General features: G+C 42.2%; 1 protein-coding gene across 5 annotated transcripts in view; it reads left to right on the top strand.

Annotated features, from left to right (window-relative positions):
* Positions 1 to 18,318, top strand: part of ENOX1 (ecto-NOX disulfide-thiol exchanger 1) — a 543,507-nt gene that overhangs the window by 461,269 nt on the left and 63,920 nt on the right. For all 5 annotated transcript variants that reach the window (XM_030565681.1, XM_030565709.1, XM_030565691.1 and 2 more), the window contains one exon: positions 15,416 to 15,600. In XM_030565681.1, coding sequence (XP_030421541.1) covers positions 15,416 to 15,600 — 185 coding nt within the window. The remainder of the gene's footprint in view (positions 1 to 15,415; positions 15,601 to 18,318) is intronic.

Raw genomic sequence — 18,318 nt, forward strand, 5'->3', positions numbered from 1 at the left:
CCTTTGATCAGGGGCGGCTCCAGGCACCAGCGCAGTAAGCACATGCCTGAGGCGGCAAACCGCAGGGCGGCAGCCTGCTGGTCACCGTGAGATTGGCAGCCACGCAGCCTTCGGCAGCATTTCTGCCGTTCTGTGGGAGGTCCACCGGTCCCGCGGTTTTGGCGGCAATTTGGTGGCGGGTACGCCAAAGGCGCGGGACCGGCAGATCACCTGCAGAACTGACACTGAATCCGCATGACCGGCGGACCTCCCTCAGAAACGCCGCCGAAGGCTGCCTGACTGCTGTGCTTCAGGCGGCAAAAAACATAGAGCCACCCCTGCCTTTGATCATCTTTGTTGCTCGCTTCTGGATTCTTTCCGGTTTCTCAACACCCTTTCTGAACTTTGGTGACCAAAACTGAACACGGTACTCCAGCTGAGGCCTCGCTAGCACCAAGTAGAACAGTACTATCACCTCCTGTGACTTGCATGTTATGCCTCTGTCAAAACAACCTAAAATTGCATTTTTTTTTAATTATTTTTTATTTTATTTGCAACAGCATTGCATCGCTGACTCATGCTGAGGTTGTGATCCACCACAACTCCCAGATCCTTTTCAGGAGTGCCAATGCCAAGCCAGTTATCGCTCATTCTGTATTTGTTCATTTGGTTTTTCTTCCCTAAGTGCAGCAGTTTACATTTGTCTCTGTTGAATTCCATTTTGTTGTCTACAGCCCAGTTCTGAAGCTTATCAGGATCCCTCTGAATTTTAGCTCTATCCTCCAAAGTGTTGGCAACCCTCCCAGTTTGCGTAGTGTCATCTGCAAATTTGATCAGTATGCTCTCTGTTCTTACATCCAGGTAATTAATAAAGATGTTAAATAACACTGGACGAAGAACAAATCCCTGTGGAACCCCAATTGAGACCTCCCTCCAATGTTACATCTTTCCATTAATAGTTACTCTTTGTTTGGAGTTGTTTAATCAATTATGTATCCGCTTAATGGCAGCTCCACCAAGTCCACATTTCTCCAGCTTACATATCAGAACGTCATATGGGACTGTGTCTAAAACCTTGCTGAAGTCCAGGTATATTATGTCCACTGCATCCCCCCGTCATAACTATAAAGGGAAGGGAACAGCTGTCCTGTGTACAATACTGTAAAATCCCTCCTGGCCAGAGACACCAAAATTCTTTTACCTGTAAAGGGTTAAGAAGCTCAGAAAACCTGGCTGACACCTGACTCAAAGGACCAATAAGGGGACAAGATACTTTCAAATCTTGATGGGGGGAAGGCTTTTGTTTGTGCTTTTTGTTTTTGGGCGTGGTTCACTCTTGGGACTAAGAGGGACAGCACATCAATCCTTGCTCTTCGAATCTTTCTGAACAAGTCTCTCATATTTCAAACTTGTAAGTAACAGCCAAGCAAGGCGTGTTAGGTTTAACTTTGTTTTCTCAACTTGTAAATATTCCTTTTTGCTAAGAGGATTTACCTCTGTTTGCTGTAACTTTGAACCTAAGGCTAGAGGGGGTTCCTCTGGGCTCTGTGAATCTGATTACCCTGTAAAGTTATTTTCCATCTTGATTTTACAGAAGTGATTTTTACCTTTCTTTCTTTAATTAAAAGCCTTCTTTTTAAGAACCTGATTGATTTTTCCTTGTTTTAAGATCCAAGGGGATTGGATCTGGACTCACCAGGAATTGGTGGGGGAAAGGGGCGGGAATGGTTAAATTCTCCTTGTGTTAAGATCCAAGGGGTTGGATCGGTGTTCACCAGGGACTTGGTGAAGAAGTCTCTCAAGACTTTCCAGAGAAGGGAGTCAGTGTTTGGGAGTGGTGGCAGCAAAACCAGATCTATGCTGGTAATTAAGCTTAGAGGTGTTCATGTACCCTAAAGTTCAGAGTGGGGAAGGAACCTTGACACCTCCTATTCACCAAACCATTACCCTGTCAAAAATGGAAATCAAAATGATTTGCCATGATTTGTTCTTGGTAAATCCATATTGGCTGCCAGTGTTTATCCCTTCATCCTCTGGGTATTTGCAAATTGAATGTTTTATACATTGCTTTACTAAATTCTCAGTTATTGAAGTCAGGCTGACTGGTCTATAGTTCCCTGGCTCCTCCTTTCTCCCCTTTTTAAAGATGGGCACTACGTTAGCCTTCTCTAGTTTTCTGGAATCTCATCTGTCATTCATGAGTTTGCAAATATTATTGTCAGTGGCTCTGAGATTTCTTCCACTAATTCCTTCAGTAGCCTCAAGTGAATAGCTTCTGGCCCTGCTGATCTGAATTCATTAAAATTGATCAGAAGATCTCTGACATGTTCTTTATTTATCCTGATCTGCATCCCTTCTCCTTTATTGTTTATGGTAACTTCACTAGTCATCTGGTCACATGTTATTTTTTGTGAGAAGACTGAAGCAAAGTAGGCATTGAGCACCTCTGCCTTCCTATCATCTTCCGTCACTAGCTCAGCTTCTCCACTGAGCAGCCCACACCATCCTTGATCTTTCTTTTTTGTCTGACATATTTATAGAACCCCTTCTCGATGTTTCTAACATTCCTTGCCAATTGTAACTCATTCTTTGCCTTGGCTTTCCTGATTTTGTCCCTACACATTTGTGCTATTCCCATGTATATTTCTTTGGGGAAATGCCTCTCCTTCCATTTCCTATATGTATCCCCTTTGTTTTTTAGATAACTAAAAAGCAACTTGTGCAGCCACATTGACCTCCTGTGGTGGTTCTTATCTTTCCTCTGCATTGGAATAGCTTGATGTTGAGTCTCTAGTAATACAACTTTTAGGAACTGCCAGCCCCCTTCGACTCTTTCTTCCTAATTGGTCTTTCCATGGGACCTTGCCTACGATTTCTCTGAGTTGACTAAAACTCTCATGTTCATAAACTGATCATTTGGGATGGAGGTAAAGAATAAAGTCTACTACCCCATCTTCCTCCACCTCTAAAGTCATTGAGCTTGCGATCAACAACCACTGCTTTGAGTTCCTGTCTTCTAATTCCCTCCTGGATTCTCTCTAAACTGACTTCTGCCCTCCAAGCCCTCCCCAATTTTGCCCCTCCCCACTGATCCACTTTTATCTCTCATTGCATTGCTCGCTGCCCGCTTTGTTTTGCCAGCACTCGTTAGAGTGAGGGCCTGATGGGGATGACTTATATTTGTGTACTTCTATCTCCAAACTTTGTGTCCTTTGCTTCTCTGAAGAAAGCTCTTTGGGGCAGGGATTGTGCCTGCTTGTTGATGTGATCAGCACCTAGCATTGTAAGTGCTCCAGGATACTCAACTACATAAATAACAATTACAATAGTGGGATTTCTGCCTGGATAGAACCAATCCTTTAGTTATTGCTCTGTTCTGGTCAGTGCCACTGACTCAATATTCACAGTTACAACTGAGACATTGGCTGAAGTCTTGAGGGCTTATGAAATCCCCCCGAAGTGTAAGACTCATGCAGTGTCTGAAGGTAGGCAATTATGCATGTAAGGATCAGCTTCATAATAAGCTTGAGATTCAAAGCAGGGAAATGCTATGCAAAAAACTTAAAAACAAAAACCACTTACAAAAGCCTCTATAGAGAGACACTGAGAAACTTTGGGCTCTCAAGCCTAACCATTTTTTCCCTCAGGAAAATATTGTTTCCACAAACTCTTAAGAAAAACTGCTAACTGTCCATTTTAAATGGAAGCGCCATGAGTGAGCCAGACACTGGACACTTGTATCAGTAAGCAATTCAGGACAAAGAAGGGAACAGTCTTACAGAAGAAAGGGACATCATCAAAAGGTGGACAAACTACTGCTCTGTTCTATACAACTACTAGACAGATGGAGATCCTAGTGTCTTAGACAGCCCATATTCAACAGAGAAGCATGACTTTCCAATACTATGTGAAGAAGTGTAGACAGATGTGAAATCACTCAAGAATGGAAAGGCTACTGGTATTGACAACATCCCAGCCAAACTGATGAAATTTGGAGGAGAAATAGTAATAGATCTACTCACCAAGATCTGCAAAATGATCTGGCAGACCAGTGACTGGCCCTCCACATGGACGCAGTCATTAATCATCACTCTGCCAGAGAAAAGCAACCTGCAATTGTGTCAAAATTACCAGACTATAAACTTACTTAGCCATTCCAGAAAAGTGATGTTGAAAGTCCTATTGAACAGATTGAAGCCACAAGTGGAGAATATCATCACTGAAGAACAGATTGGCTTTTGTGCTGGAAGAAGTACCACAGAACAGATTTCAACCTTCATGTTCTATGTGAGAAGTACTTACAACAACAGCAGGACATCTACCTTGTCTTTGTTGACTTCAAGTAGGCGTTTGACAGAGTATGGCACAAAGCTCTCTGGACAACATTCTTACCATTAAACTACTGTATGCCTGGCTTCAGTTCACTGATGACACTGATGGCCTGGCAGGCAGCGAAGATGAATTTGCCAACCTTGTGAAACAATTGGAAGAAACCTCTTCAAAATATGGCATGGAAATCAGTGCAGAGAAAACCAAACTGATGACAAACAAATGTGATGGAATCAGCTCACATATCACTGTCAGTGGCAAGAGCTGGAGACAGTGAAAAAGTTCAAGTATTTGTGGGCAATCATCACTGATGAAGGATCCAAGGCAGAAATTTGGGCAAGAACTGCGCAAACAGCAGCAGCAGTGGCAATGCTAAAGCCAGTTTGGAGGAATAAGAACATCTCCCTGGAATCCAAACTGGAACTGCTGCACGCATTGGTCATCTCCATTTTTCTGTATGTGTGCGAGACATGGACCCTTATGGCAGAACTTGAACGGAAAATTCAGGTAGTAGAGATGACATTCTTCCCTAAAATCCTGAGCATCTCCTACTTCGACCACATCACCAGTGAAGAGGTCTGCAACATCATCATCCAACGCTCTGGCTCATATGAAGACCTCCTGACAACTGTGAAGAAGCGCAAGCTGAAGTGGTACAGCCATGTAACAAGATCATCTAGCCTATCCAAGATCATCCTCCAAGGGACAGTACAGGGGAAGAGAAAAAGAGGTAGACGGAAGAAGAGATGGATTGACAACATAAAAGAGTGGACAGAAATGGACTTCACAGAGACTCAAGCACTGACACACAATCATATGGGATGGAGACAATTGGTTGATTGCTCATCAATGCAATGGCGCCCCAATGACCAATGCGGTTATGGGAATGATGATGATGATGATGAATGAGCAATGTAAGACCAAAGTATACAGTTGGTTGGTCGAAATTTCCCAAATTTCAATATTCATAAAAAATTCAGTTTTCAATGGGGAAAAAACCCCAGGTTTGTCACTGAAAATTGTTGTGGTTTTCAACCATCTCTAATTATTTGAAATGACCAGTGAATACAAAGTGAACATGGTATTACAGGATATGGCTCATTACACATGGACTCCTTTGGCTATTATTGCAATTTGGTAAGTCAAATGTAATCGAAATAGCATACTAACTAAAATAATAATAATAAACTAACTAATACAACCTGTTCATAAAACACACAAGTAGAGACATATGGCATAGATGTCAGGATAGTTGACCTGATCCCCCAAAAGGTAAGAGGATTATTCTTTCTCTTACTGGACATGCGAGGACCTCTATCTCATTACTGCTTACTTTGCTTAAGAGCCTTCAGTGAGGGACCTTGTTAAAGGCTTTCTGCAAGTCCAAGTACATTATATCCACTGGATCACCCTTGTCCGCATGCTCGTTGACACTCTCAAAGAATTCTTACAGATTGGACATCCTAGTCGACATTCTTAGTTGCTGCACCATGACAGCACATTGAACCACCACTCCTGACCAACAACCTTAATGCTAAAGACCTACAGATCCACAGCAGCCATACCTCAGGCACATGATTGGTTGGCCAGACAGCCTTCTCATTGGATACATGGACTATATAGAGACTCCAATAGGAAGAGGAAGCTATCTGAGCAACAGATCATTTACTGGTTGCTACCTAGACAGACTTGCCTGACCCTGCCCTGCTGCCTCATCCAACCCTGCCCTGCTACCTTGCCTGACCTCGCCTCCCTAACCCATTGCCCTGGCCCCTTGGGGTGGATCTTCCAGCTACTGACCCCTTTTAGACCATTGCCCTGAATTGCCTCTGATAGTGATTGACCTCCTGGCTCCCTGGGGTTGCCCTCTAGACTGCTTTAGCCGCTGCCATTACTTATTAGGCTGTGTCTACACTGCCACTTTCAACCCCAAAATTTTAGTTGTTCAGAGGTGTGAAAAACACCCCCCAAGCGACAAAAGTTTTAGCACTGATAAGTGCCAGTATAAACAGTGCTTTATCACCAGGAGCTGCACTCGCAGCAATAAAGCTACCACTGCTTGTTCAGGATGGTTTTATCATAGACTCATAGATTCTAGGACTGGAAGGGACCTCGAGAGGTCATCGAGTCCAGTCCCCTGCCCTCATGGCAGGACCAAATACTGTCTAGCCCATCCCTAAGAGACATTTATCTAACCTACTCTTAAATATCTCCAGAGATGGAGATTCCACAACTTCCCTAGGCAATTTATTCCAGTGTTTAACTACCCTGACAGTTAGGAACTTTTTCCTAATGTCCAACCTAAATCTCCCTTGCTGCAGTTTAAGCCCATTGCTTCTTGTTCTATCATTGGAGGCTAAGGTGAACAAGTTTTCTCCCTCCTCCTGATGACACCCTTTTAGATACCTGAAAACTGCTATCATGTCTCCTCTCAGTCTTCTCTTTTCCAAACTAAACAAACCCAATTCCTTCAGCCTTCCTTCATAGGTTATGTTCTCAAGACCTTTAATCATTCTTGTTGCTCTTCTCTGGACCCTCTCCAATTTCTCCACATCTTTCTTGAAATGCGGTGCCCAGAACTGGACACAATACTCCAGTTGAGGCCTAACCAGCGCAGAGTAGAGCGGAAGAATGACTTCTCGTGTCTTGTTTACAGCACACCTGTTAATGCATCCCAGAATCATCACGTTTGCTTTTTTTGCAACAGTATCACACTGTTGACTCATATTAAGCTTGTGGTCCACTATGACCCCTAGATCTCTTTCTGCCATACTCCTTCCTAGACAGTCTCTTCCCATTCTGTATGTGTGAAACTGATTGTTCCTTCCTAAGTGGAGCACTTTGCATTTATCTTTATTAAACTTCATCCATTTACCTCAGACCATTTCTCCAATTTGTCCAGATCATTTTGAATTTTGACCCTGTCCTCCAAAGCAGTTGCAATCCCTCCCAGTTTGGTATCGTCCGCAAACTTAATAAGCGTACTTTCTATGCCAACATCTAAATCGTTGATGAAGATATTGAACAGAGCCAGTCCCAAAACAGACCCCTGCGGAACCCCACTTGTTATACCTTTCCAGCAGGATTGGGAGCCATTAATAACTACTCTCTGAGTACGGTTATCCAGACAGTTATGCACCCACCTTATAGTAGCCCCATCTAAATTGTACTTTCCTAGTTTATCTATAAGAATATCATGCGAGACCGTATCAAATGCCTTACTAAAGTCTAGGTATATCACTCTCACTAAAGTCTAGGTATATCACTCTCCAGTGATAAAGTGTGACTACACTGCCCACATCATAGTGCTGCCATGGCTGCACTGTAATGGGGGCAGTGTAGACATACAAAGTTTTGATTTGCGTGACGCACTATGTAATAAAGGTAACAAAATATTAAGTATTGTGTGTGCCCCAGAGAAGTGCGGGTAGGAGACAGAGCTTTATTTCCTGATCCTAATCAATCCTGAGATGGATTGTAAAATGTTAGTATTCTCTGTCCTATGTCAGTATTGTCTTACTGCAGTGGCTATTGCTACAGATCCTAGCCTTTCCAAGATTCTGCAGTGACAAAGAGGTGAAGCAGTAACAGTCCTTTTTGCTGATGTTTCTGGAAAAGGATCTCTCCTCATATTAAGTGTCCTTTCTGAAGATAAATCCCTTTTAGAGTCCGCATGTTGTTTTGTAAGGAAACTGACAAAGTTAATTGTCTGTAGATAAAAAGGGTGTTTTCCTATTAATTAATTTGGAAGAGTTATTAAGATTCAATTTTAAGAATTCCTGTCACCTTTTCAGAAATGATCTGAGTTGCTTTAATTTAAGTCCAGTAACAAGGGACAATTTACTGACCATTTATTGTTAAAATTTTGGGATTAATTTACAGTTGTTCTAGTGCACCATATTCAGTGTTATTTCTATTATTAAAAAGTTAAATGAGTGGGTGCTTTCAGTTTGTTAATTACAAGGGATTATTTTGTTGTGTTGCAATTGCATTCTTTAGCTAAAGAAATGAAGGACTTTACTAGCTGTGCCTTCCCGTCTTATCTGCTCTTGCTTATTCTGCTCTCTACCCCAATACTCTGCTCCAGCAATAATGCTCGATAATAAAACTACGTGTTTGTCTACATCTACTTTCCTGGTGCCCCTTACACGTGAATGCTGTCCCCAAATCATAGAATATTAGGGTTGGAAAAAACCTCAGAAGGTCGTCTAATCCAATCCCCTGCTTAAAGCAGGACCAACACCCACTAAATCATCACAGTCAGGGCTTTGTCAAGCCGGGCCTTAAAAACCCCTAAGGATGGAGATTCCACCACCTCCCTAGGTTACCCATTCCAGTGCTTCACCACCCTCCTAGTAAAATAGTGTTTCCTGATATCCAGCCTAGACCTCCCACACTGCAACTTGAGACCATTGCTTCTTGTTCTGTCATCTGCCACCACTGAGAACAGCCTAGCTCCGTACTCTTTGGGATTGCCCTTCAGGTAGTTGAAGACTCCTATCAAATCTCCCTCACTCTTCTCTTCTGTAGACTAAATAAGCCCAGTTCCCTCATCCTCTCCTCGTAAGTCATGTGCCCCAGCCCCCTAATAATTTCCGTTGCCCTCTGCTGGACTATCTCCAGTTTTTCCACATCCTTCTTGTAGTGCGGGGCCCAAAACTGGACTCAGTACTCCAGATGAGGCCTCACCAATGTCGAATAGATGGGAATGATCACATCCCTTGATCTGCTGGCAATGCCCCTACTTATACAGCCCAAAATGCCATTAGCCTTCTTGGCAACAAGGGCACACTGTCGACTCATATCCAGCTTCTCGTCCACTGTAATCCCTAGGTCCTTTTCTGCAGAACTGCTTCCTAGCCATTTGGCTCCTAGTCTGTAACAGTGAATGGGATTCTTCCATCCTAAGTGCAGGACTCTGCACTTGTCCTTGTTGAACCTCATCGGATTTCTTTTGACCCAATCCTCCAATTTGAAGCCTACAAGTTGTTATCTATTATTCACAGCTTGGTAAAGGACCACTGGGGGTAACAAGATAAAGTCCCTCACCAAAGGCTCTTAAGCAAAGTAAGCTGTCATGGGATAAGGGGGAAGGTCCTCTCATGGATCAGTAACTGGTTAAAAGGTATGAAACAAAGGGTAAGAATAAGTGGTGAGTGGAGAGAGGTAAATAGTGGTGTCCCCCAGAGGCCTTTACTGGGACCAGTTCTATTCAACATATTCATAAATTATCTGGAAATAGGGGTAAACAGTGAGGTGACAAAATTTGCAGATGATACAAAACTACTCAAGATAGTTAAATCCCAAGCAGACTGCAAAGAGCTACAATAGGATCTCACAAAACTGGATGACTGGGCAACAAAATGGTAGATAAAATTCAGTGTTGATAAATGCAAAGTAATGCACATTGTAAAATATAATCCCAACTATACGTATGAAATGATGGGGTCTAAATTAGCTGTTACCACTCAAGAAAGAGATCTTGGAGTCATTTTGGATAGTTCTCAGAAAACATCCACTCAATGTTCAGCGGCAGTCAAAAAAGAAAACTGAATGTTGGGAATTGTTAAGAAAGGGATAGATAATAAGACAGAAAATATCATATTACCTCTATGTAAATCCATGGTATGCCTACATCTTGGATGCTGTATGCAGATGTGGTCGCCCTATCTCAAAAAAGATATATTGGAATTGGAAAAGGTTCAGAAAAGGGCAACAAAAATTTTTAGGGATATGGAATGGCTGCCGTATGAGGAGTGATTAATAAGACTGAGACTTTTCAGCTTGGAAAAGAGATAATTAAGGGGGGGATAGGATAGAGGTCTATAAAATCATGACTGGTGCAGAGAAGGTAAATAAGGAAATGTTATTTACTCCTTCTCATAGCACAAGAACTAGGGGTCCCCAAATGAAATTAATAGGCAGCAGGTTTAAAACAAACAAAAGGAAGTATTTCTTCACACAACACACAGTAAGCTGGTGGAACTCCTTGCCAGAGGACTTTGTAAAGGTCAAGACTATAACAGGATTCAAAAAAGAACTAGATAAATTCATGGAGGACAGGTCCATCAATGGCGATTAGCCTGGATGGACAGAGATGGTGTCCCTAGCCTCTGTTTGCCAGAAGTTGGGAATGGGTGACAGGGGATGGATCACTTGGTGATTACCTGTTCTGTTCATTCCTTCTGGGGCACCTGGCATTGGCCACTGTCAGAAGACAGGATTCTGGTTTAGATGGACCTTTGGTCTGACTCAGTACGGTCGTTCTTATGTTCTCATGTTCTTAACAATTTGTAAAATGATTTAGACCCCTCAAGGTATCCTGTGTAATTCATGATTTTACTACTGTTACCCTCATGTTCTCTCCCCCATTTCCTCTTATTGTCTGTGACATTCATCTGTTGTGCCTTGTCTTCAATTAGTTTGTAAGCACTTTGGGACCTGGACCATGTCTTTCTATGTATTTGTCCAATGCCTAGAACAATGGGGCACCAGCCCTGATTGGGACTTCTTGGTACTATTGAATTACAAATAATAATTGAAAACTGAGCTTCTGCTAAATGACGAGAACTGTTCATGAATATTATAAGCGCTCATGTTTCTAAAAAAACAGAAAATATGTTGTTTCCTATGGTAAAGAGTCACTTGTAACTGTTCAAACAGTGTGTGTCACTTGATCCTTGCCCAAGAGTTATTCTTAAAATGTTGAAGGTGATAATATACAGCTCAGAATAAAATGTTTAGGCCTGAGGGGTTAGCTGTCTGGGTCAGGTAGCTAAAGATTAATGCAAACTTCACAAGCCTCCTTGTAACTAGCTTCTAATAACTTTGATGCGGATAGCAAATACTCTGTAGCATTGCTTATACCTGTCACGTGAATTGGCAACCAGTTTTGTCACTTGCAGGTGATTCTTACAATATTTAATGGTCTCTTGTTCAGCCCACTTGCCAAACAGCAGTCAGCAGCATTGCACACTAAGCCTCAAATCCTCTCCCAGGCACCCAGCTCCAGTAAATGGGCTGAGCATATCCCCTGGAGAAAGGAGGGTAAGGAGTATTCCACCAGGGCCACATGTCTACACAGCCGACAGCAGTGAGCCTCTGGCTTGTAGCTTGTGGCTCAGGCTGGAGCTTGAGCTCCAAAGACCAGGGCAGGAGTAGGCTTCAGAGTCTGAGCTCCAACCTAAGCTGCAACTTCAAAGCAATGTCTACACAGCCATTTTCATCGCAATTATCTGAGCCTGAGTCTGTCGACCTGGGCTCAGAGGCTTGCTGTCACTGGCTGTGTCGACACACCTGCTGACAATGGAAATATCCACAGCTGTTATTCCGGCCAGGGTAGGCTGTGAGGTCCTAGCACCTGAACTCCATCAGAGATAATAAGTCAACAGCTGTACAGACCCAGTCCTTTCCATCTATGCAACAGCTTTAGGGGATTTCTCTTGGAGCTGGGTTAGGTGATGCACAGGAGATGGACATTTTTCCCACTGCCTCCCCAAAGCAGTGGAAAAGTACAGGTTCTGTTGCATTAGTTTCCCTTCTGTACCTAACAGAGTGGGAGGTTATCCACTGGTTAAAGTTTCTGTGTGGAAGTCAAGGTTAATCCAGTGGTGGTGCATAGCACTATGTAATGACTCTAGCTAACTATAAAATGATGTCTGCTGGGCAGCATGAATATACTAGTTTATACATTTAGTTGCCTCGGTACACTGAAAAGAAGTGCAAAACTGCAACATTTGGAAGTTTGGTTCAGTTTGCTCTCTCTGAATTAGAAGAGCAAATTTTGAAAAATACTTTCTATTGGACTGGAGGTTTGTGTTTGCTTAGCCTTTTTTCTCAGATGTAGTTATTTGGTTGTTATGAAAAAAGCTTCTATCCTCTTAGTTGCCCATTAGACTCCTCACAACAATTTCTTGAGGGTAAATTTTATCATGGAAGAATGACTACATGCTTTTCAAAGCAATTTAATTTGATATAGCAATACTGAGGCTGCAGCTAAATCTTCCAGAGAGATGCTGTGGCGGAGCCAAATTAGACGCAACAATGAACCTATAGGTGTGTTTTAATGACTACACTATATTTGCAATTATGTATTTGTATTGTTTGCAAAATAATAGAAATTAATTGGGTCAAACAAAGGTTTGTCCTGTCAAAAGTAAAGTATTTTTATTGCTAATGATATATTGAGATCGCCTGTTCGGAGAACAAACTAGTTTGACAAAGATTTTGAGTCATGTATGTGCAACGACACAGGATACAAGGGACTTTTTATGCAGCAAGGTCTGTTCAAGAGAGGCCTGGAGCGGTGTTAATATATAATTAAGTGGTGGTGGGTGTTAATATATTAAGTGGTGTTAAGTTAAGTGGTGTTAATATATAATTTCTTATCCTCTGGAAAGTAGCCATATTGTTACTGTCGATGGCAAATAAAATTCTGTAATATCAAGCTTGAAATCATTTAATCAGGTTTGTGCTTCTATTACAAAATGCGGATAGAATTTTGGAGGGTTTTTTTTAATTGCAGCTATTTCATAGTGATATCATAGTCCAGTAATGAAGACAGTACTGCATCATACTTTGCTAAGCCAAATGACCATTGTTGTTGCCAAGTATAAGAATGGTCAAGAGTAAAGTTCTTCTCTAGGACGTTAACAGTATCCCTGAAATAACAGCTGTCACACTTCCCTATATGTATTTATGCTCAGATAATTTATTTAAGTAGTGTTCCTGGTATATGCTTTATAGCCTTCCACATTTTGCTATACCAATTTAGGCTTATATTGCAGACTGTGCAATTCATTTGGCAAATGTAATTTCCATCCCTGCATACTAATCGATTTCTTCACAAACACCTGCTATCAGTTATGATAATAAAAATGTCATTCTAAATTGAAAAGGGGCCAAATGGAGCTTCCTAAGGAAATGACTTCAGTATCTTTCAATGCGGCTAATGTAGTAAAGTTCTTGTAGTGCCAAGGTTGGTTATCATTGGGGTTTTGTGGGTTTTTTTGGTTTTTTTTTTTGAGCATTTGCATTTTATATAATTTTGCTCTATTACATCATTTCTCTGTCTAAACAATTCCTCGTAACTGGAGAATTCACAAGGAGGCAGGAGTGGAGTTTCCACATTTCCTCTCTCTTGAGACCAAATCCAAAAAGCTTTACTTAGGCAAAGCTCCCTAGCATCACAGGGCCTTAATTCAACTGGAACCTCTGGATACTACCATAGTATAAATATTAAACAGTCATGTCAGTTTCTATAACATTTCTGAGCAAAAGCTGTGAAGTCAATAAAGTTTTGCCAATTTAAGAACTTAAGAATTTTGCCTTTACACTGGATGTCAGTTTCTTACCTAAAATCTATGTCTAATTTTAGCAGCCAGTCTATGAAGAGTGATTGAAATTTAGAACAACAATTTATGGCCTCGTCTCACTAACCTCTTGTTGACTATGCCCCCATCAAATGCTAATGTACACAGAACAAAACTGTTTTTAGCACCATTATGCCTTCCCACACTCAGAAATTTCATGCCTGTTTTCAGAAATAGTGAATCTCTAGTGGAGGTCAGCAGACATTTTTACCTCCGTATGTGACTCAGTGGTAAAATGCATACATCTCAGCTCCAATGCAGCTTATGCTATCAGTTGTACAAGTATGATTGCACCATTGCTGAGACACAGGTAAGAAACTGTCAAGAGTAGATACTGCCCTTGTAGAAAAAAAATGAATGATTTCAATATTACATCAGGGCTCCAGCACACTTTCAGAATCAGTGTCAAAAATTCATTTACAGCTAAACTGTTTTCAACACTAGTTTGAGGTGGTGGGGTAGGAAGAGAATCATTGCTGACATCTGTTGTCAGTAATAGGTCATTTTTTGAAGTCTCTCTTAGGACATTTCTCTTGGGCAGTGGTTCTCAACCTCTGTCCTTACCGTCAGCACTCTTCTCCCAACCTTTACAAATCTGGCCACATCTGTCCTCCCCTTTAGCAATATCAGAAAGGCAAGGTTGTCATGACCCCCTAACACCTATCTGCAATTGCCATGCGTATCCCAACCTCCATGTCAAGAAATCCTACTTTAGAATATTTATATAAGGCCTTGTCTGCACTGAAGAACTGAACCATTTGTTACTGAACCAGATTAAGTGTAAAGAATTAAGTGTCTCCACACTAGTCATACCAAATTGGTTTGTTTTGCCCCATATCAACACTTGGGCTGTCCTGAACTATTTCATTTGCAATTCCTTTTGTCTCACAATTCACAACTAGCTCCCAGAAGTAGTTCATCCTGGGAGATTTCACAAGGCGACTTAGGGCTTGACTAAACAGAAACGCTCAGGGAAGTGAATTAAGATAAATCGAATTTAGGACATTTTGATTCAGAATAAGGCTTTTCCACACAGGAATTAAATGCAATTTAACTAACTCACTTTAATTTGGATGAACTTTCCTGAGTGTCCCCCTTTAGACAAGCCCTTAGTGTACTGTGGGGCATTAATAGGGAGGACTAGTTGAACCGTTTCAGCTTGTCTGTGTTCACTCTGGCACTAAACCAGTTGAAATTGAACCAATGAAGCTGTGAGAGTTTATTAGTCCTGCTATTTCTAATGAGCTGCTAGACTCTTTGTAAACCATTAGCAGACCGTTAGAGATGTTCCTCTGTGTGGTGGACTCTCCAGACCCAAGAGTGGCAACTCAGACTTGAGCTGCATCCACACTACAAAGTGCCTGGGCTCTGACCCACATCACAGCGGGACTCAGGCTCTGACGCTCCCTCCAGCAGGGTTCATAGGCCCCAGCCAAGAGGATTTCCTGACCCAAGTCAGACTCATTTCTGTGTGGATGGAAGGGGTGCTGGGGCATGAACTTGAGTCAGAGTTTGGGCTTAGTGTGCTGTGTAAAACCCAAAATGCTCTACAAATGTTCTTAAGGCTTTAACCAATTTAATTTTTCTAGACCAAACCAAAGAGTGGAGTGTTTACTTTATATATCTTTATGTTGCATCCCCTTTTGTCTGAACAATGCCCTCTATGTTATCTGCCAGCAAATGAGTCACTATATTGATTTTTTATTGATTTTTTTGGCATGTTCATTTTCTCATAGCTCTAACAGCCCAAGCTTATGCACTGAAGGAAGAGAATGACAGCCTCCGATGGCAGCTGGATGCTTACAGAAATGAAGTGGAGCTTCTAAAACAAGAGAAAGGACAACTCTTTCGCACCGAAGAAAGTCTCACAAAGGACCAACAGTTGAAATTCCTGCAGCAGACAATGCAAGGCATGCAGCAGGTACGATGAGTCAATTTTTAATGTCTTTTCTCAGTAATGTATATGCAGAAGGAGCATTTTTGGTTAGGAAAAAAGCACTGCAAATTTTTGGACTGCTAAAATCAGATTTTGTAAGATGCTAAGGAACCTTACCATGATTTCTTTGCATACTCAAATGCCTGTTGATTTCTGCAGGCTGTTTTGGGTGTATAAGGATGGCAGCCTCAGGCCACAGGGATTAAAGACCTGCTGACAAAGGGGATGTCTACACTGCGGTCGGAGGCATGATTGCAGCATGGGTTGGCCTAGCTCTGCAAGAAAGTAGCGGGTTTAAGAAGCCTTTTCCAACCTATCATGGCCAGTGCCCCAAAGGCAGCAGGTCAGGTATAGGTCATAGCCCCACCATCCTTAAACAGCATCAGAGCTGTGCAGTGCGCTCAGGGGATAGAAAACACAGTACTACTGCAAAGGCTGTAGCAAGGGCTGCTGTGGCCCATGCCCCCACAACACTTCTAAAGACACTTGTCCATGTCCTCAGCAAGTGTAAATTGACATGCCACCACTGAAGTCAGTGGCACTAGATTGACTTGCACTAGCTGAGGCCCTGGCCTATTATAACTGAGTGAAACATAATGTCTCCAGAAGCTGCTGCTGATATAGTAAACCTCCACTTCCCCTCTACTGTGGCCAGTGGCTTAAAGCCACAGACTGGCCCTTTATTTCTAAGTCTCTTCTGTTTCCAAAATGTTAATCAGCTCCCACTTCTGATATTATTGTTGGAAGTCGTAAATCCCCTCTCTGTGACATTGCAGTTAGTAGTCACTGTGAGGCCCCAGATTTATGCCTTCTGACCAGGAGTGAGCTTCAGTACAGATCTGTACATGAACACCCAGATCTCACCTTTCTTTTACAATATTGGGAGAATTTGTGGCTAAGTGAATAATTTCTTAGTAAAATATATGAGAATTAACAAATTAGGCGTTAGTTGCTCTTCCAATTCAGGTATAAAAAAAGAAGCTAAAGTGTCTTAGGCCTTCAAGCACTTAAGTACATGCTTTAAGCATGTGAATAATCTCTTCCTTACTTAAGCACATGCTTAAGTGTCGCTGACTTCATTAATGTTAAGCACATGAACACATGCTTTGCTAAATCTGAGCCTTAGTCCCTGTTCTCCATTGCCCTGCACTTTGTGTACTCATTCACACCAATACAAATGGATATAAGCTGCTACCAAATCCAAGTGGTAGTGTTTTTACACTCACTTGCCACTGGTTTAGATTGTCACCTGAGGAGCAAGGGCACAAGAGAATCAGGCCGTGGAATTCTAATTGAATTAGTATTGAAACTTCAGCTAGATATCAATATCGATAATCAAGCATGTTAAGAGAAAACCCATTGTTTAGTATCCACTATCTAGCTGTGTCACAGCAACTGCAGTTTCCCATCCTCCGTGTTTTTTTAAATCTTTGACATTTTGATGTGAGTTTTCGAATTTTTGCTAGTTTGGCATCTGGGATCAAGCCAACCAACTTCCTATGAGGGAGGATTACAAAAGGTTCAAGAAGTTGGAAAAGGGGCTGCGGGGAAGCCGATTGAGGATATGCTGAGGATTGCAGAGATCGGGAGTTTTGTTGGGAAGTTGTTAGCAGGTTCAACAGCTGAATGGAGCTGAGTTGGGTCACTTTTGTGAACAGTTGTAATAGGTTTGAGTAGATCAATGTTTCTCAAACTGGGGTCACCACTTGTGTAGGGAAAGCCCCGGTGGGCCGGGCCGGTTTGTTTACCTGCCCCATTCGCAGGTCCAGCTGATTACAGCTCCCACTGGCCACAGTTCGCCGCTGCAGGTCAATGGGGGCTGCTGGCAGCCTTGGTCAGTAAGTCCCTCGGCCCACACTGCTTCCAGCAGCTCCCATTGGCCTGGAGCAGCGAACGATGGCCAGTGGGAGCCGCGATTGGCCGAGCCTGTGGACGGGGCAGGTAAACAAACTGTCCTGGCCCGCCAGGGGCTTTCCCTACACAAGTGGTGACTCCAGTTTGAGAAACACTGGAGTAGATGGGTTTGAGTTGTTAGTAGAACTTGTAACACCTCACGACCTTTACACTTTTCCTGTGATTCATCCAGGAATATTTAGAAATTGGCCTCTCATTTAGGTAGAACCTATAGAGTCTGAGTTTGGTTTTCAGAAATGCTGAAGATTGACAGCTTCAATTGAAATCCATCAGCATAACATGTGTACAGCACCTATTAAAATCAGGCTCTATATGAAATATTAAACACACATCCAGGTCTTGGCTAGTAATGGTTTAACAAGAAGACCTCCCTCATTCCCTTTTATCTTGTTGTATATATTATATTTAATTTAAGACAAGATTAACTGGTTTCCACCGAGTTCCTGAGCCCTACCTGTACATTAAAAAATGTGTTCCTCATCCTTCTTCCTTTCCATTCACACCCATTTCCCCCTGCATCCCACCTCCTCCTCCCTCTCACTTCGAAAACTAAAGAATAATTGATTTGAGCTGCAGTTGAAGAGCAGGTCTGGCTGAGAAAATGGATGCATTTTGAGTGTCAAGGAATTTTCTGTGCACAGACTTGGTGCCAAACAGTAGCAAATAATGCAACACTGATGTATTTTTAATGCACTCTAATTATCTGGTGATTTTTCAGGTTTCTTTTGCACACTTCCAGGACTGATGAAATGAGTGATTATTTTCTCTTCTCTCACCACTTCTGTTGCT

Source organism: Gopherus evgoodei, chromosome 1 (assembly GCF_007399415.2).
Source record: "Gopherus evgoodei ecotype Sinaloan lineage chromosome 1, rGopEvg1_v1.p, whole genome shotgun sequence".
Taxonomy (NCBI): domain Eukaryota; kingdom Metazoa; phylum Chordata; order Testudines; family Testudinidae; genus Gopherus; species Gopherus evgoodei.